Raw genomic sequence first — 21,146 nt, forward strand, 5'->3', positions numbered from 1 at the left:
ATATTCGATTTTTATGTTTCGTTAAATATTATCAAGGTCGTCCAGTGTACAAAATGCTTTCAGTTTTGTTCTGGAGTCCTTTGCTGTTTGCTTCCAAGAGTTGTATGCCTTACTGAATTTTTTCACATGTTGTTTAGCCCACTCTTCCCGCAGCTCTCTGCCCTTGTCTGTTAAAGTTCTTTCTCGGGAGCTTGACCTGGATGATTGACCCTTGACGTTATCCATCCCTTGTGATTTAAGTGACATTTTGAATGCTTATCTTATTAAAAAAGGTTCATGAACTATGGTTCAAAGTGATCCCTTCATACATTCACAAAGGTATATCATAAACTATGACCAAATGAACACACCATTGCTATGAGCATAAAAGGGTTATATTGCACTTGACACTTTCAACCTTTTCATTTAAGAAGACATTGTAAATGTACCATTCAAGGATAACATTTATCAGACATTCAACTCTTAAACCCTTGCTAAGTAACTATAGGTTTATTTCTCAATATTCAACTCAAAAGGCGACATGCAGTGCGTTGCTCCATTTTCTTTATTGTTTCAGTCCAATGTCTCTCACTGCATTTTTGGCTGTACCTTAAAAGTTGGGCACTGTTGCTTTACTGATATTGTCCATTGCCAAAGTTGTAGGCTGCTGCATCGGTTGCTGACGTCAGATGACGAAGGAGACTGGCTCGGACGTGATGGTCGAGTTTTCACTGTAGCGGACCCTTGGTGCCGAATAATGAGGCGGAGAGATTCAACGGGTGCTTTAAGTTTTATTTATCGCCGTAGCACTGTGAAAACTATAGAAAAGAAATAGATAAAAAAAAAAGATCAAATCAAATTCATGAATGAAACACTTAATTTACAAACCTAATATAATTCACAATCGTCAACAAAATTATCTCCTATTCAAAGACAATTAAAAAGATACATTTATCAAACAATAGTCACAATTAATGTTAAAACTCAATTCATTAATGCAGGCGGCATCCCACAAATAAAACAAATTCAAACATCCCAAGGACAAAGGAAATCACAAACAAACTGAGGTCCACATACCTCGTTCCACTATACCAAGGGAGCTAGTATATTTACAACGTTGAAGGTGCCGTCTGGGAACCGTCTGCCTCCTAATAACAATAAACAAACTTAAACAGACCAGACTGACATAAAAAATTTATATAATTACAATACATAATTCAGACAAAACCTACTCACCATGGATAAAACAAACGAACACACAAAAACCACACACAGCCGCAAAGACAAAACCGAAAAGACAAAAGACAATGTAGATGAGCACAGGTGAGGAGGTGCACAGGTGAAGAAGTGCACAGGTGGAGCTTATGGGGCTTAATAGTCCTTTCCCACTACCTCGCTCTCAACAAATTAGCCACTAGATGGCATCCAAAGTCACAACCAATTCAGTGTCATTCACAACTGTATTGCTGTAAGTATAGCGTGCAGTCTGAGCACTCACAGTAATAAGACCACACAGACCCTCAGACAAAACTCACCAGCAATGCCCCCCCGGATTACGCAATTCTGCTGTAGTGCTGATCCTTATGAGCTAGTTTAGACCCAAGGACAATACAGTAGAGGTGAAGATGATGTGTCTGTGTGTGTGAGAGAGAGATGCAGTGGACAGGATAGGGCAACTCAGAGGGTGAGGGAGAGAGAGGGCTGGATGAAATTGAGAGGAGAAAAGAAACGGTCGCTCTGATCTTTACCTGGATATATAAATTTCAGTTTTCATAGGAGGATCTTCATATTTATAGGCTTAGGAACATGTTTAAGCGTGCAATGCTTGAATTTCAGAAATGAATCCATTCAATGCATCCATTAATCTGTTCCTTTATAGTGAGGACCTCTGCTGATGCTCCTCCACTGTCTATTTATCAACAGTAATCCTGCTTAAGCTACGCCTTTTCTTTCTTAGCTACACGCCTTGTTTAAGCCTTTTTTAAAGAGCGGCTGTTTGATGGACTGTGGTGACATGAACGTGCTGAGCCTGCAGGTGAGGTGTGTTCGGGTGTAGGGATAAAGTGCGGCATCATGGATCTAGTTTGTGGTGATTGGAAAAAATCCCTCTGCTCGCTTTGAATGTCTCTCGACTCCATCTGGTTCGTAAGACACTAACCTCAATCAGTCGATCAGTCGACGAGTGTTCTTGCTATCAGATCCGTAAAAGCCCTGAGGGACAACTGGAATCTCAGGTAATCCCAAAAAAAAGAAGAAAAAAAAAGTGGTGGATAAAGACAGTGAAGAGTTGTCTTAACATAACTTTGTTTTCTTCATCTTGATTTTCTTCATCTCAACTGTGTTTAACCAAAAACCAGGATGTGTTATTTATACCTTTTTATATTAGCAGAACAAGCTTAGGACAATATATCATCGGTGTCTTTTTGTCATCTGTCTTCTTTGTTATACTGAATGCTGCTGTTTGCTCATTTTTGTAGTCTGTCCTCATTTTAAAGTCAAATCCTCAACTCAGCCAGTGAAGCTAGACTACTTACACAAGTCACAAGCTTTTGTCTTTCTTTTTTTTTTTTTACGTTTGAAAGAACGCTAAAACCAATGTGATCAAAACTCATCGTGCATAATAATAGTCGTTCTTCATGCTACAAGCACCTTCTCTCCCATTGGAATAAGCTAAAGCTTAAGCTCATGTAAGTTTTTATGTCTGCGAAGCTGCACTTCAAAGTGGATCTCACTCTAATTGAAAGATGGGAGTTTAAAAGACTGTACCTGCATTAGACATGTACATAACCCAGAGAATATACACATCTATGGGTGCTTTCCTTCAAATTATTAGCACTATATAGAAACTGTTATTTGTCAAACTTGAAATATGAATAGCTGACTTAAACTCTGCATTACTTAGACCCCCTATATTTACAGGCCCAAGGCCATGGGAGTCACTCCCTTAAATGTTCATGAAATGAACAAAGACGCTTGTTCTCAAACGGCCTCCAACAGGGCGCTAACATGTTACCTCCTAATGCCAAAGGTATGCCAAGGTAGAGATGAGCTGCAGAGTAAAACTGTGCTCACAGGAACAGGATATGACACAATCGCAACACTATAGATAGGCAGTACATAGATGTTTTATTTGCTCAGTACAACACTAGCCAACTCTAGCTTACCTCAGAATAACTCTGTGTCACGAACACGTCACAGGCTAACTGTCACGACCCCGACAGCGGCCGTTTATTGTGACTGTTTATGATACTGAAAGTGTTATGTAGCATTTATGATGGTGGGCTTTGCCCTGTATTGTTAACCTATACTCACCTCAAACAGTTCTCTCGTCCGGCTTTGGACAGGAACCCCAAAGCTGCACGCTGTTTATTATTATTATTGTTGTTGTTGTTGTTGTTATTATTATTATTACTGCTCCTCTCTACCTGCTTTTATCTGACGATGAGAAAACAATAATGACAATAATAAAAAAATTGTGCCTGACTCTGGCCCCGTCGCCCCCATGCATTATTACTGACACTGCTCAGCAAATTCAGTACTAGAAAATTCCTGCAGAAATTTTGAGACTGAGTGGGCTGTTGCTGGGGGTCTGTATTCAAAAAGCACACCTCAAATAGTCATTTTTAACATGTTTGTTTAGACACAGGAGCATTAACAGTTAGCATTAACATGTATTTAATTCTTAGTGACTAATGCTAATTAACATTAGCATGTTACCATTAGCATGTTAACATTAGCATGTTAGCATTAACATGTTAACAATAGGGTGCTAACGCTGATGCGCTGACGCACTAGCTATTAACATTAGCAGGTTAACATTAGCATGTTAGCATTTAGCATGTTACCGCTGATGTGCTAGCAATTAACAATAGCATGTTAACATTAGCATTTTAATTCAATCAATCAATCAGGGGCTTTATTTTGTCATTGTAACAGTACAAGTACAGTACAACGAAATTTCAAACCAGTCTGTCCATACAGTAATACATGTAATAAGACAAGTGGGGGAGACAGGACAGGGTCTGGTAGCCAAAGGAAGAAGAAGAAAAGGGGATACAACATGGGGAGAGGGGAGGAGAAAAAAAAGAACAACCCACAGACTGTACTCCTGAGTCAGGAGAACAATCTGGGGGCAGGACAAAAACACCTCAGCAGTTATAGCACATAACAGTACACTCTAACACATGAGACACAACACTAGCAACCAGGGGATAGGGGATGGGTGGTTTGAGTAGTCCCAGCCTCTGTCATTCGTAGTCTGTTCTCACACTATGTAACTTTGGGTTTCGGGTCGGGAGAAGTGCGTAACGCTTTACAGCACGAGTCACACATCACAACTATTTGACTGTTCTGGTGAAACTGGATCATATTTTATTTAGCATTAACATGTTAACATTGGCATGTTAGCGTTGATGCGCTAGCAGTTAATATAGCATGTTAACATAGCATGTTAACGTAGCATGTTAACATTAGCAATTATCATTAGCATGTTAGCGCTGATGCGCTAGCAATTAACATTAACATGTTAACATTAGCATTTAGCATTACCATGTTATCATTGGCATGTTAGGCTGATGCGCTAGCAGTTAAATTAGCAGTTAACATAGACATATATACATAGACGCCGATTGAGCGGGTTGGTCATTGGTCGCGATACGTAAACGGCGCCGCCATATTGGTTCGGGCAGATCTGCCCATAAACTAATACAAGGAAATGGACTGAACTTCATAAAGCGCCTTTCTACAAAGTTCTTTAAGTTAATGTCACATTACATCAGATGTGACATGAGGGTCAGAAAACCCTCATGTCACATCTACATTTCAGGATCTGGTTATTATAGACACAGATTAAATGTTAAATATAAATATTTCAATATTTATCATCACAGTAACTGTGTTACACACATTAGTATCTGTAAACACTCAGCATTAGAAAAATACATACGTTGGTCTGGTGCTTACATAAAGAGTAAACATTTATAATCATCACTTTAAAAGTTACATACGTTGTTTCTGGTGCCTGTTTGTTTCCCAGATATATTAGTGTGTGTGTGAATGGGTGTATAAGAGACATTAACTTAAAGAACTTTGTAGAAAGGCGCTTTATGAAGTTCAGTCCATTTCCTTGTATTAGTTTACGGGCAGATCTGCCCGAACCAATATGGCGGCGCCGTTTACGTACGATTCAGCGCTCAATGCGGCGTCTATGTATATATGTCTATGTATATATGTATATGTATATATGTCTATGTATATATGTCTATGATGTTAACATTAGCATGTTAGCGTTGATGCGCTGACGCGTTAGCAGTTAGCATTAACATGTTAGCATTAAAGTTCTCGCAATACACACCCATGCATTTTTTGCCGTGGGTTTTGGCGATTTTTGGCAAAACCGTTTGCCGATACTCATAGCACACCATTCCCGGCCGAGCCGGTCGTTTTGATACCTGTTTTGTGTATGTGCGACAAAAACTTTGGGAGGAGTAGCGAACCGAAAAAACCACGGAAGAAACAGAAGACGAAGGACAAGCCCGAGAGGTTTTAAAGAGTGTGCTCTTTCAGGCACACTCAATAATAAAAAACTAAAACTAAAGAACTTTATTATCACCTTCATTGTCACTGAACAAAGTAACAAATGCAGTGCAGCATCTAACCAGAAGTTCAGAGTGTGTGCATATGAACAGGATATATAAATATAGTGCAGGTATGTATTTGAGTATGCTATACAATATATGCAGTATATGAATATGTACAGTATGAGCAGCATGGACAGCTAGATGAATATACCAACATATATTATGAACAGTGTCGAGCGTGTGGTCAACATTATACACAAACACACACACACACACACAAACAGCCAGATCTGAAAAATGTGAGTAATTGTGGTGGCAAAGAATACAAATCAAATCAAATCAAATCAAATCAATTTTATTTGTATAGCCCAAAGTCACAAAGTACATTTGCCTCTGAGGGCTTTACAATCTGTACAGGGAGTGACACCCTCTGTCCTTAGACCCTCGGTTCGAGTGAGGAAAAACTTGCCCACAAAAAACCTTTAACAGGGAAAAAAGGTGGAAGAAACCTCAGGAAGAGCCACAGAGGAGGGATCCCTCTCCCAGGACGGACAGACGTGCAATGAATGTCACGTGTACAGGACAAATCAACACAAACATATGTACAACATATACACTATGTATACATGATATATATCAGACAGTATAGACATGTGTTGGTGTGAAGGTATCTATTATTCCTAAGTGAAATAAGCCTGTCTTTGGCTCAGAAGTCTCTTCTCTCAGTCTCTCAGCATCATATCTGACACTGTGAATCTGTGCAATTCATTAACTGATGATCTTGATCATCTAGATGTATTGTACTGTGTGATCTTAAATGACCAGATCTGAGACTAGGTATCAGTTTCCCCTCCTCTACCTCCGCTTCCTTGTCATCCTGCTCTTTTATTGAATGAACCATCATCACTTCACGCTATGCCTCATTTCTGACTTTCTGTCTTAATAAAATATACACGTGTCCATACTAGTAACACAACTAAGAGATGGTGGACAGAATCCAGAATCCTCATTCAGTGTAAACATACTAACAGCTGGCCTGACATGAGGTCACATCCTCTGTCCATCACACAGGCCAGGATATGTGTTGCCAACCTATTGCACAGAACTCACACTTTGAAAACAGTATGTTTCAAACTCTTTAATAACAATAACCCTGGAGATGTCATCCAGGTTATCTTGCTCCACTTGGAAATAACACATCCTGTGGTTACACGCTGGGAGCGTGGAGTCAAAGATGACAGGGTTGATCTATAATCTATGAATACTTATCCTTGCCAGTACTGGGTCTAAAAATCCACAACATGTTGGCTTGTATTTATTTTATTTTCTTCTTTCTGAATATTGTCAAGAATAAATGATACTACTTTAAGAGAAAAGGGAGCACAGACATTCATGTTCATATGTAGATCATACACACAAACAGAAATCCAGTGTAATAACGATGATATGTCTGTATGTGTTCCACATGTGTTCTTATGTGTTGGCTCTTATGAATGAGCCAGCCTACCATAATGCCATTATATGAATAACATACATTTGATCCAGTTGTGTTACCATACTTTTCTGTGTACATTCGTAGCTTTCTGTCGCGTTTCATCATAACAAACGGCATCCCAGGGTTCTTCTCTGTTTATCGGGACTTTTGGCCCGGTCCGGTTACTATCCAGGCCAGAGGTGGCCTCTGGGATTGCAGTCTTCTGTAAACATTGAGTGCTGTGAGGAAACAAGCGGTAGGACTCCAAAGTCCGGCAGGCTCAGCGCGTGGAGGGCTTTTGTTGTAGCCGCTCTCGGTGTTCGCGAGCGTCCACTGGCGTCAGTCCACGAGCGCTAATCTGACAACCGCGCGGAGCCCGCGTTGCCCGCGCGGAGCCCGCGTTCCCCGCGCTCCGTCACTTTACAGATTGACGCTTTGTATCCAGGTCAGCCCCGCAGCACCGCGGCGACACCCGCCAACGAGCCCTGCTCCCAGTGTTTACTTCTCCGGCATGTCTTCTCCAGCCACGGGAAAGTAATGTTTCGGTGTACCGAGGAGCCTTTTGTGAGAAATAGACTGAGAAAGCACCATGTTTGTCCGACACATATTCAAACTGCTGTACGGGTGATGCACTAGCTAAGCGCAGTCACAACACTACAACAGCTTCCTCTCGCGGGCACCGAGCTGTTGTCGACGATTTGCAGAGCGTCTGCGGCTCCATGATGGCGATGTTCCGGAGCTTTGTCTCGGCGAGCACACAGCTCCGCCAGCAGCAGCAGCAGCAGCAGCCCCCCAACAGCGGCTCGGGCTCGCTGGCAGCCCCGGCGGAGGGCATCGAGAGCCAGTTCTCTTGTCCCATCTGCCTGGAGGTGTACCATAAACCCGTCAGCATCGCCAGCTGTGCTCACACGTAAAGTAGCTGCTCGTTGTTTGGATGTGTGTTGTGTGTGGACAGAGCAGAAAGTTAAAGGTCCAGCTGCTCTCATGTGATATTGTCATGTTCATCACTACATGTTATGAACGCTGCTGGCAAAGCCTCATCATAAATAGCAGATTTGAGGTTAATGATCATAAAGCGTGTAATAATGAAATAAACACACCAGAGAGCACTGGTTTTATTGTGAAATGTAAACAAATTGGTCACTATTCTTTGATATGCAAATTCAATAAATTCAGATCAACAATCTGTTATTTATGTTCTTTGTTCATGTAAAAAAATCTGAATAATGGGTGATATGTTTGTGATCACACACTGGATGGGCTGCTTTTACACACACACACACACAGTATGTTCATAGCTTCACACGTCACCTGACCTGTCATCATTATCTGATCACTGTTTGTCCACCAAACTCTGCAGCTTTTAAATTTTTGAATATTTTATTCGGCATAACTGAATCTGTATTTCAGTCGATATGATAAACATTAATTACGTGCTTCTTATGGCTGTTACCTGAGATCATTTTCTAATTTGTATTATAAACTGAAGTCTATCCACACCTGAGGGGATCAAAGTCTCCCATGGATTATTTAATAATCCACAGCTCTGATGTACACCACTGTCATTAACACAAGAAAAACATATTTTGTCTTTCATAAAACATAAAGCCTTTAAAACGTTTTGTATGAGAACTGAAAGAATAAATTATTATTACTGACCCTTGAGTTTGATGCTGATGGCTTGAGTTGTCATGTCACTACAGATTAGATTAGATTAGATTAGATTAGATTAGATTAGATTAGATATACTTTATTCATCCCACCACAGGGAAATGTATTTGTTACAGCAGCAGAGGGAAGTGTAGCACACACTACAGAATTAGAAAAAGTAGAAAAGGCAAAAAAAGAAAAAACAATAAACAGAGAGAAATATCTATAACCTACACAATAAACAGGAAAAACAATCAACCTTCAAAACAGACAACACTGAGGATAAAAGTGGCATGATATATAAAAGTATTGTAATGTAAAGTGACCATAGTGTAAGAAATATTGTGTATATAAATAAATATAAATATAGTGAAAGTGACCATGATACAAATAATAATATTACTGCACGAGTAGTGACCATAATATAAATAATATTACAAAGGTAAGTGACCATGATACAAATAATAATATTATTGCAAGAGTAGAGACCATAATATAAATAATATTACAAAGGTAAGTGACCATGATACAAATAATAATATTATTGCAAGAGTAGAGACCATAATATAAATAATATTACAAAGGTAAGTGACCATGATACAAATAATAATATTATTGCAAGAGTAGTGACCATAATATAAATAATATTACAAAGGTAAGTGACCATGATACAAATAATAATATTATTGCAAGAGTAGAGACCATAATATAAATAATATTACAAAGGTAAGTGACCATGATACAAATAATAATATTATTGCAAGAGTAGTGACCATAATATAAATAATATTACAAAGGTTAGTGACCATAATATAAATAATATTACAAAGGTTAGTGACCATGATACAAATAATAATATTATTGCAAGAGTGGTGACCATAATATAAATAATATTACAAAGGTAAGTGACCATGATATAAATAATAACTGCAAGGTATAAATTAAATCAAATAGAAATGAGACATGAACAGAGACTACAACATGATCAGGTGGTGCAGGTGTTGTAAAGCTGGATGTTATATACTCATAAATCATACATTACCAAGTCATTTAATGAATCAATAAGCTACACCTATATTACACAGTATTCTTTTATGATTTCACTACAACCACCTCAAAACAGATAACTCTCAATCACCGTGTCACACGCTGGGTGTAAGAGAGACATTTGTCTGCATGTGCTGTTTGACACCTTGACGGATGGGGCAGAAATTAAGTTGCCGCCCACCTCCGCAGAGACCCGGGCTTGACTCCCATTAGTGGGACACCTCTGTCTCGATGCTGTGATCCAGTGAAGCTCCTCAGTGATGAGAAGGAGGGCTGCACACAGACCTGTCCTCCACGGGTCTGTACAGATGAACGCAGTGCTCAGAGAGAAAAAAACAATCTGCAAACGTCATACAGTATATGTTTTAGAAGTGACTCTATTAGAAATCAGTTTTGATGACAGGATCAGGCCAGAGTACCAAGAACATCTTTAACAGAGGACAGGAAGCTTGTATCTTTGTCATGTGAGCGGCGTATCATTTCTTGTTTTCTAACGTGCTCATAAAGTATTAATACCTGAACGAGGATGAGGAAAACAGGAAGGAAAACTGATGGGACAATGATATGACAAGCTTTTACCATCACAGGCACATTACTTTATATCAAATTAAACTTGAGAGGAGTTAACCGGAGAGGTGCGTCTCTGATCTGTCTCAGTGTGGAGCTGAGAGGAACAACAAAGAGCCAAGACCTCAGCTAGCTTCACTTCTATTTCTAGTTAAAGGAAAAATGCAGCTATTTTTACTCCTGATGGGGATGGATGAAAGTTCAGGACACAGATGCTCGTTTTTTACTCTCCTACACACACACACACATATACACACACACACACACACACACACACACACAAATAAAGAAAGCGGAACAGTTGGCCATTGACCAACTCCCCTCTCCACTGTGTGTTAAATACAAATCAGTACATACATATCATGTACACACAACACATAAGTCTGTATTACCATTTAGTACCAAGAATTCCTAATTCCATTAAACAATGAACCAACTGCAAAAAAAAAAAAAAAAAGCAATGAGAATGTAGAGGTCAGCGAGTTACTCCCCCTGGGTTTGCTTGTCTGCTGTTCCAGGTTCTGTGGGGAGTGTCTGCAGCCATGTCTTCAGGTGACCTCGCCCCTCTGCCCTCTCTGTCGTGTGCCCTTTGACCCCAAGAAAGTGGAGCGCTCCTCCAGTGTGGAGAAGCAGCTGGCCTCATACAAAGCACCCTGCAGGGGCTGTAGCAAGAAGGTAGATATTGACCATTTATTGCCCATGTTAGAAAATCATCAGGTATAACGCTCCATTATGGGTGTGAATAATATCATTGGGCCAATATCCAGGCATGAAAATGTAAACAGTGAGGCGACGATCTTTAGTATTGGTCCAGTGTTGAGTGGGCAGAAGTGAATCTGGCTACAACTTAATCCTAAGAGCACATCCTCTTAATCGTTTGTTTTTTCCACATACACACTCAGATTGTTATTGTTAAGTGTTATAGCAAACAAGGCATTTGCAAGTAAATATTAGCTTTTATTCACTGTAATCCACTTTAGATATATCTATTACAATACTATTGCTCACATGAAAAATGAGTGGATTCAAATAAAAGGTGCTATCTTCTACATTGTGTGTCAGATCAAGATGTAAATACCTGGAAATTAAAGCTGAAATGTTGATCTATTGTCTCATATTCATCTTTTGATGTCAAACCCAAATGTTTTCAGTCTACAGCAGAAATAAAGGAATTGGCCTCACTGTTTTGGAGGGGACTGTTTTTCAGAGAAACTCAACTTTACCAAATCAATTCATCAAATAAAAACACATCATTGATTGTCATGAAATAACACAAAGGCTAAATGATGAATACGTTGTGTCTGCTCAGCTTGCACATTATCCAGATCTTTGAAATCAATGACAGGAATGTAAACCGTGTTTAGTTGAACATGTATGAACAGAACAGCTGATTGGTGTAAAACCAATGAGGCTGAAGTAGAACTGTTATTCTGGTATAACTCTGTGTGTGTGTGTGTGTGTGTGTGTGTGTGTGTGTGTGTGTGTGTGTTCACAGGTGGCTCTGGTAAAGATGAGGTCCCACATTGCATCCTGTTCTAAAGTACAGGAGCAGATAGCCAACTGTCCAAAGTTTGTCCCTGTGGTACCCACCTCCCAACCTATACCAAGGTACACACACTCACCACGTTCATGATGACTGGATGTTTTCATACAACAAGCACATTCAACTACAGCTCCCATAAGTCCCAGCCATAAAGGTGTTATATAAGCCTCGTTGGAGCTGGAACTTGTTCTAAAATTGTTATCTTAATTCCCAGTGTCAGAAAAGATCCCCTTTAAGTTCAGAGAAAGCCTCCAGAACTGGGTTGCATGATAGACATAGACAAACTATCTGGGCCGTCACTCATATTTTTCTAAAGAGCTGTTGTCAAACTCGATGTTGCAGCCAGTATCTTGACAGTGCTGCCTCTGCCGCCTTCCGGCTAATCAAAAGATGGGAGGACGACCCTATATTAGTATAGTGGAGTCTATGTAAAGTTCCAACCTCAACATCAAATCAAATCAAATCAGATATTTTTGTATAGCCCAAAGTCACAAAGTACATTTTCCTCTGAGGGCTTTACAATCTGTACAGGGAGTGACACCCTCTGTCCTTAGACCCTCGGTTCGAGTGAGGAAAAACTTGCCCACAAAAAAACTTTAACAGGGAAAAAAGGTGGAAGAAACCTCAGGAAGAGCCACAGAGGAGGGATCCCTCTCCCAGGACGGACAGACGTGCAATAGATGTCACGTGTACAGAACAAATCAACACAGACATATTGTACAATTACAATGTATGATAAAATGACAATGAATCACAATGAATGATAAAATGATTACAGTAGCAGTGGAACCTGTGATAGAGATAGAGAGACACAGATGCACAGCAGCAGCAAATCATGAACTAACTATAAACTTTAATGGAGATATGGTAACAATAATGACAGTAATAATATATGTAGTGGACGTCATGCAGGACCACAGCAGCAGCCACGATCCATGAGAACCTGCTGGACGACAGAGCACAGAAACTCCAGGGAAGAAGTTTAGTTAGTAACATGCATTAATGAGACATGTAAGTTTACAGAGGGTGGTGGTAATGGTGATGGTGATGGAGGGAGAGAGAGAGAGTTTTTAGTAAAGGGAGATGTGACTGCATCTTCAACCAATACCGTGCCTGACTAGGCATGACCCTGAAAGAGACAGACAGACAGAGAGAGAGAGAACATCAGTTATATATAAAGATTCCTTCTCTCTCTGCTCTCGTACAAATCATCAAATATTTGATAAAACAAACAAAGTGAGTCATTAGAGGCCAGCACCTATAAAAATACCAGTTGGAGGGATTGAATCTAATACCACAAGCTGTTCATGCCTTCTGTTTGTGTGTGTGTGTCTCTTAATGTGTGTGTGTGTGTGTGTGTGTGTGTCCTCCTATATGAAGCAATATTCCAAACCGGTCCACATTTGTGTGTCCGTTCTGTGGGGCCAGAAATCTGGACCAGCAGGAACTGGTGAAGCACTGTATGGACAACCACCGTAATGACCCTAATAAAGTGGTAAGAGGCTCGTCTGTCATACACAACATTGCATTATTATGTAGACTAACTCAGGTGATCCTAAAACTGTGTGCTGAAAAACATAAAGTCTGTTTATGTTTATACTGTGCGACTCTGCCATTCATTGTTTTGCATTTCTTTGAATGTCAGCATTTTAGAATTATGTGGTGAACAAAAAAAAACTGCAAACAAAGCAAAATATGTTCATATTTAAGATTCTTAGCCGGCGTTTGCTTTGATGCTTTGCAGCTCCAGATTTGACATATTTATTCATATACAAATACAGACAGTTATTCAGACAGCAGCAGAGAGAACATTAATAGTTAGTGGCAGGTCAGGCTTCCCACACGTGGAACACTCGCTTGTATATCATAACTACAAGCACGGGGTTGGAAAAGTCATCAGGTCACACATGTAATCAACTAAACACATCATCACACACATAAAACATATCATAGCCCATAAGGCTTTTCACTGTGAGATGGATCTGTGGAGTGATGCAAAAAATCATGAGCAGGTTACTTGAGATAATCCACAGACCGTGCTGTGAGCACTCATGCAGGAACTACTCTTTCTACTGAACTACACCCACCAATCGTATGACTGCGCAGAAGGAAACATGCATCCACTCATGGACGAGAGGCTCGTGACAGCACAGGATGGAAACATGAATGCCATCTTCCTCGGCTGGGGTGTGATGTTGGCTAGCTCAGCATTAGTCCATTTTATATGTTCTGCAGTTGGTGTGGATCGATATAAGGCACCGTGCTGAAACCCTGCTCTTATATTCAGTTTACTGTCTGATACACATGGACACCTTAAACTGAGCTGTGTGTTTGTATCTCCAGGTGTGTCCAGTGTGTTCAGCCATGCCATGGGGAGACCCCAGCTATAAGAGCTCCAACTTCCTCCAGCATCTCCTCCACAGACATAAGTTCTCTTATGACACCTTCGTTGTAAGTCCAGTGCTGTCATTGCTGTCAAGTATCAACTTCTGCTCAAACTCAATGATCAAACGATCATTTTAATAAAGCTAAAAGTCAGGTGGTTTAGATGAGAGATGAGCTTCAGTGTGCTCAACGAAACTTTATGGATTAAGATGAAAACACTCATGATCATCAAGTGTAGGGTCACTCATATGTTTCATAGTAAATGACATTAAAGAACAGGTTCATGTGATGCACAGTGAGAATGACAGTCAGCGTGTAGGATAGTTGTTGCTAGAAAGCTGGTTGTAAAGAAGGAGGCAGACTCAGGAGGTTGTGTTGTAGGTTCCCATGGGTGGATGTGAAATGTGAAAAGCAACAAACAAAACAAAAATTATTTATTTACATAAGAACTGAGGACAGATGGACTCATCCCAAAATCAAGTTAACAGCATCAGTCCTGGCTGCAGCTGCTGTGCATCACTCTCTGTCCCCTGGTTCCCTCCACTGTATGTTGCAGCTGGACCGCACCATCCTCACCACAGTGTTCTGTCCCAAACAACATGATTACTTACAAAAAACACACATTTCCCAGGGTACATGAATGCATCATCATTCTACACTGTTCACAAAAAATATTGAAACATAAATTAAAGGTCCAATGTTTAGGATTGCAGTTGCATCTTGTGGAAGGATCGCTGCATTGAAATCTCCTCACCTTGTAAAGAGGAAATGACACGTCAAAGTCCCCGTGCAGAGTCAGAGTTTATTTTGTCTGTCCTGGGCTGCTGTAGAAACAGTGTTTTAACATGACAGCCTCCATGTGAGAGGACCAGCTCCCACTGTAGATATAAAAGGGAAATTCTTAGGTAACAAAAGGTGATCATACATGCATGAAAACATAGGTATGAACATTATATTCTATGTCTGCCTTATTCTGAAAATAGAGGCCCTCAATCATCATATATAGTAATCAACACATTCTACCTTTAATGTGGTATCCTCTAGATAGAACCGATGACGTCATAATATGCATAATTTATAAGATCCACATTGTGGGGTGGCCCCCTCCCACACAATGGTTTCCCATGACAGGTAAGATACCACAGAAAATGTAATAACTCCATAGTGTGACAGATGGTGGAGGTAAGTCCGCTGTCACACAGTGTAGCATCATGATGATTTGAAATGTTATTTTCTGGTATAAATGTTACAGAATGGGAATGGTGGAGTGTTTTCATTGGGTTAGAGTTTAATGTACAGATGATGTTTTTTGCCTTTTGTCAGGACTACAGCATCGATGAAGAGGCAGCACTGCAGGCAGCTCTGGCACTGTCACTGGCTGAAAACTGACACCACCGCCACCACCATCCTCTCACTGTTAGCACCAACTCCACCACTGCTGTTTTTCCTCCATGGCTCAGAAGGTAGCATCCAGCCACAACAGACACACCCGCCCCGTGGGATTCACACAGTCTCTCACTCCCTTTTCACGCCAAGGATGTTTTTCTATGTTTGGAGGTTATGTTCTCTGCATCATTTCAATTTGATGCTTTCAAGACAAAAACATCGTGTAGGTTTGGAATGTATCCAGTGACTGTATGAGGATCAACTAAAAACACAAACACACAATCACACGTTGAATTTACAAGTCTCAACCCAGAGTCCATCCACTGAGCTGCAGTTCACCTGACAGCTGCCCTCTGGACCAGCACATATGAAGAATCCTGACACCCCCGTCAGCAGTTCGGGTCCTGGACCACTAGTCACTGACTGCTGGCACTCGCTATGAGTAACTTAGTCTGAGATATAGTGAGTGGTGACACAGTAACTAGCCCACTAGAGCTAATTAGGAAGCAGACAAACAACGATATAAAACAAAGTGAATCAATAGCTCTGTCATCTATCAGTCAGTATGTGCCATTTGCACTTAGCAGACATCTTTTGATGGTCATGGATGGTCGATAGATGAGAGCAGGAGGTGTGCAACCCTTTGTCTGCTGTGAGCTTGTCAAACTGAGATATACACGTCATGTTAAGGAAAATCAGAATGACACACGTATTGAAAAATGTGCACAGAAGTCTGCATAAAAAGGCTTTTAAATAAAACCTCAGTGACCTCTCAGTCAGTTTCTTCAGGTCAGCCAGCTGTTCGCTCATCCTCGTTTCTCCTGCAGTCAAGCGTTAACGTGCTGGTGACTCGACAATTACAGAAAAGAAACTACAGCTATAAATGCTGAGTCACCCTTAGTTTGGTGTTACTGACGGTCAGGACAGGTCTCTGACGTGATGTGTTTGTGGCGTTTGTTATTCGTTGTGTGTGTACATTGCAGGTTGGGGGGCAGGGTTTAGGGGTGTTGGGGAAATGCTGGGAACCTGTGAGTGGGGTAGAGGTGAGAGAAGAAGCATCATGCATGGAGAGTCTAATGCTGGATTTTCATGTCCTGCGCTCCTTCCATCATCTGCCCTCACAGCCTCACTAGGGTAACCTAGGGGAGGTTCATGATATCGGTGTGTTGAGATGACTGATGGAGGCTTTCTAATGACCTCCACCTTTCAGTCCTGTTACTGCCAGCTTTGCACATACTGCTGTATCGCAGCACTGTGGAACTGAAGGCCTCTGTCCCTCTCCAAAATATATTAGACATATGCAGCATATATTTCATGTTTGCTGCTGCATCAGAAAGAACTGATGGCTGAGTAAGTTACAAATGACATCAGCATAATATTTCCATCACCATTTAGGAGAGACTTGGAGCCTCATATGGACACATCCATGCAATGAAGTGAAAATTTCTTCATCATTTTTTGTTTTTATTTCAGTTTATTTTTGATTGTTTAAAGGTTCAGTGTGTGAGATTGAGATGGCTCTATTTACACAATGTGGCAGACATGTGATATGATAAAAAAAAAACTGTTTTCATTAGAAGGGACAAACTAAGCTCTGTCTTCAAATTAGCGATATGCATTTTTCTCACATTTCGTGGCTCACCGTAGTTTCTCATTCTTCACAAACTGCAATGATGCCACTAGAAGCTGTTAAATCCTTCACACTGCTACATTAAACATGTCTGTCTTTATTAGTGTCAGTTCGATGTTCTTTTTATAATATGGGGCGAGCTTTAAAAAGTTCAGAACATGTATTACAATAATACACACAAGTAGACATCCTAGTCTGAGTTTTTATTTCTCAAATGTTTTTTCACACCTGCTTTAAGTTTGTAGTTTAGTTTCAGGTCACTTTGTTAACTTTGCTGCCCACGTCCACAGGGGTCTGTGCGAACTGTCTGTGTCTGTGTCAGTATATACAAAACTGTGTCCACTGTCCACGTCTCTGTTGGACTCTGTCGGGCCCTCTGTAATCTCTAGACATGATTGTCTGTGAAAAGTGTTGTGGAGGCTTCAGGTGGGCACAGTGGTGGTAGTGTGTCAGGTCAGTGTTCAGGTCAGTGAATGGCAGGTTTGTCTCATCACTGCTGTGAAAGATTGAATTCAAAGCGTGTTCATCGGTGGCTGAAAATACATCATGGTCTGTCAACTGGATTACAGACCAGCTGGACTCTTTGGTAGAGTGACCCTCCGGAAAGAGCCAAATATGGAAGTGTTGAATGTAACAGAGCTGTCAGAGACAGACAGCCAGCTGACATCCAAACCTGTGGGAAAAGCTGAGTGTGCTCCCGGTCAGCGGCCTCTCCTCTTTACTGTGACGCCGAACTTAGTTTCAAACGTCCCGATAATGAATTGGTATTTCAGCCAGAATAATTCTGACACGGCGACACCTGAAGGAAGCTTCAGAGAGTGACATCTCATCTGTGCCCATCCATCACTGTCCACACCAGCCTCAGAGACCTGAAGAGACTTCAAAGCTTCATGTGCAGCTGGAACTGATCAAACTGCAGCTCGTTTGTTACATCCCACAATGCCCATAATACCACCATGAACTCCATAGTATGTCAGTATTTACAATAACAGGCCTGAGCGCCCTGTCACCACTCTTTTTTATTCATGTCAATATTTGCACTTATTCTTTTCTACCGGAATGATCCGTGGATATTAGCTGGAAAGAAAACCCATAAAGAAAGGACGTGCTGGATCTGACCTCCACGTTACTGTTCTCTGCTTCTTCACGTCTCGCTACAAGGAATATTTTTATGATTCATCTGCCAAGATATACAAGTATAAAAAGATCTATTTTTGGAAAAACCACTGGACTAATATCAGACATGTCTCTGCAAACACTCTGGAACACTGAAGGTATCAAACTTGAATACACACACCCACAGGAAACAGGACTCGAGAGAATGTTTTCTATAGTTTGACCAGTAGGTGGCGCTCCTCCTCCAGACGTGCAGAGCCATGCTGATACCATCAAGCATCGAAGTCATGCTTTCTGTTGTGGAGAACATAGAAGAGTTCATGTTTCCACAGGAGGATGCATCCATCATTTGCACTTTAATTCACTCTGTTTTTTACAGATAGTTGGAATTCTATTTGTATAATCTTAAGAATTGTTTAATGATTTTGCTATTAATTGAATTTCATTGAGTTTTGTTAAAACAAAAAAAAGTGTAGGAGGTGTTGGGGTTTTGAAGTTCTTAGATTTGTTTGTGTGACTTCATTTAAATGAATAGCATGTGCCACGTCTTTTCTTCCAGTGTTGTCTTTGTGGTCCAAATAATTTGAGAACGTTCTTTATGCAACAGCACAGTGAGAAGAATCCTACAGAGGAGAACATGAGTCACATTTTACGTCCTGTAAAACTGTGTTTAATCAGCTTGAACGATGGACAGTGGCTGATGTGACGGGTCCAATGCACCACTACTCAAAATCAGCTTCAGGTCCAGTCTGAACAATATTAAAGAAAAAAAAAGTGTTTTATTTCAGGATGTAGGAATAATAATATAACCTGTGTTCAAACTCTCTAAAAAGAAATTTTCCTACATATCTCACTCAAAATATAAAAAAGTCAAAAAAAAAAAAAATGTTCCCATGAATCAAAGCTGTTTTTATATTTGAGTAGATGTCGCCCCCCTCGCCTCACACAAACACAGTCATCTCTTCTGTTTGTTGTTGTTAAATTCATGTTATAATAGCAATCTTTTCTAAATGCTTGTTACCTTCTTACCTCTGTGGCAGAGCTGCTCACTTCTTCTGTTTGTGGACTCCATGTTTTATCTGCTTCTCTCTCCACTCATGTGTTTTCCAGGACGTGTAAATAATGTTTGTTTTTGTGAACCTACTCGTCACTGATGATCTTTAAAGGTAGCCGGACACGTTACAGTAGCTCCACACTCACATGCACACACACAGAATCCTGTGGGGTTTTCTAAATGACGGCAAAGACTGTGTGAACAGTATGTGATGCAAACATTGAGGTGCATGAAAACTGGGTTTAAGAATTGGTTCCTGTTATTTTAGGCTGCTCTTTTTAGACAGGCGGTTTGCAGTGTGCTCGGGTTCAGTCTGGTTGAACTCTGGGATTTGCTCTGCACCGTGCTTTGCTCAAAAATTGCTGTGGTGTGGCACAAGCCATTAGACAGAATGGGTGTCAGAGCACAGTGATACTGCTGTTGTGTTGTGTCTGAAAGGACAAAGGAACTCAGAACTCACACTGCCTCCCTCTGTTAATGTAGTTATTGGTCGCTGTCATTATTTCTTCTCTCCATACTGGCTACGTAGCATTACACTACCCGGCAAACACACACATGTAGTAGAAACTAACGTGAGGCTGTAGCAGAGTGAGTTAGCCGAATCATGCTTGTATCATGAGGCCATGTGAAAGCAGAACTTCTAGGTTCTGTTCAAGAAGTAAAAGAACATCATTTAAAATGTCATTGGTGAATAATAACTATACTGTGGAAGACTCAAGACTGGCCTTGAGTCTTTCCCACAGTATGTTGCATGTTTAGATTAGGACAAAACATTTTTGGAAAATGATCCATATTCATATTTTAAGCAGCCTTTAACGCCACTTTCTGACATATTGATGGGTTAAATGTCACGGCTAGACAGGAGAGGATGACACATGTCTGTAATAACAGTAAGGACACAAAGAGGTTTACAGTAGAGATAACTAGAAGAAAACATTGTTGACTAGTGGATGAAACCAAGTTCTGATAATGCAAATATCTACACTTGTATGTTTTTTTCATGGCAGCTGCGGGGGGCTTTCTGTGCTCACAAGAAAATCATTTTTAATAGCTGCTGCAGTCATGGATGCTAACTGGGAACACGCTAAACATATTGTCCCTGATTCTTACAGCACAGAGAGGAGGAATGATTGCAGCGACCACAAACTCTTTGAGTGTAAAGGACATGTGAGTGTTGTACTGTGATGGACAGTAAAGATCCAAACCTATCCTTTAAATACAGTGACATACACTCAGGGACTGACTGGACCAGACTGAACTGAGTGTATGATGGATGATTTTCAGTCAGACATTTTAGCCTGAACCTTGACAGCCATATGACAGCCTTGAATTTGCCCTACCAGCTGATTTAAAGGGGCATTTCACAGATTTTACACACGAAGGTCAGTTTATTCATCGTGCTGTTTATCTATCTGCTCTAACTCTGGAGGAGCTTTGCCAAGTCTTCACAATATGAGCCTGATGTAGTGTTGGATTCAGAGAGTGTCAAAGTGGGGTCATCAAAGTCGTTGTCTTCGGGAGATTCTGTCAAGTTGAATTATGGGAAATGTAGGACTTTTTTTGGAGTTTGACTCCCCAGGTTTCCCCAGATTTATGAAAATATACCACTACAGTAAGATGCCCCGTGAAAGACTTAAGATTGGTCAACCCTCAAACACAAACACCACACTAAAGGGTTTAGATTATTATTACTCAAAAATCTGGCATCACCTTGTCAGAAGTGCATGAAATCAGCA

The 21,146-nt window shown here is 40.6% G+C and overlaps 1 protein-coding gene and 1 long non-coding RNA gene across 2 annotated transcripts; one reads left to right on the forward strand and one right to left on the reverse strand.

The window, feature by feature from the left end:
- Positions 1-396: 396 nt before the first annotated feature.
- LOC113744816 (uncharacterized) lies at positions 397-1,313 on the reverse strand. Its single transcript, XR_003461854.1, has 3 exons — positions 1,216-1,313; positions 1,057-1,127; positions 397-797 (listed from the first exon to the last, which is right to left on the reverse strand). It is a non-coding gene; the product is annotated as an uncharacterized LOC113744816 (long non-coding RNA).
- A 4,895-nt stretch (positions 1,314-6,208) lies between these two features.
- Positions 6,209-20,295, forward strand: rnf166 (ring finger protein 166). Its single transcript, XM_010750953.3, has 6 exons — positions 6,209-7,942; positions 10,815-10,971; positions 11,792-11,904; positions 13,220-13,334; positions 14,183-14,290; positions 15,548-20,295. The coding sequence occupies exons 1-6, from the start codon at positions 7,752-7,754 to the stop codon at positions 15,611-15,613; spliced, it is 750 nt and encodes a 249-aa protein (XP_010749255.1). The 5' UTR covers positions 6,209-7,751; the 3' UTR covers positions 15,614-20,295.
- Positions 20,296-21,146: the final 851 nt, after the last annotated feature.

The sequence above is a fragment of the Larimichthys crocea genome, unplaced genomic scaffold, assembly GCF_000972845.2.
Source record: "Larimichthys crocea isolate SSNF unplaced genomic scaffold, L_crocea_2.0 scaffold220, whole genome shotgun sequence".
NCBI classification, from domain to species: domain Eukaryota; kingdom Metazoa; phylum Chordata; class Actinopteri; family Sciaenidae; genus Larimichthys; species Larimichthys crocea.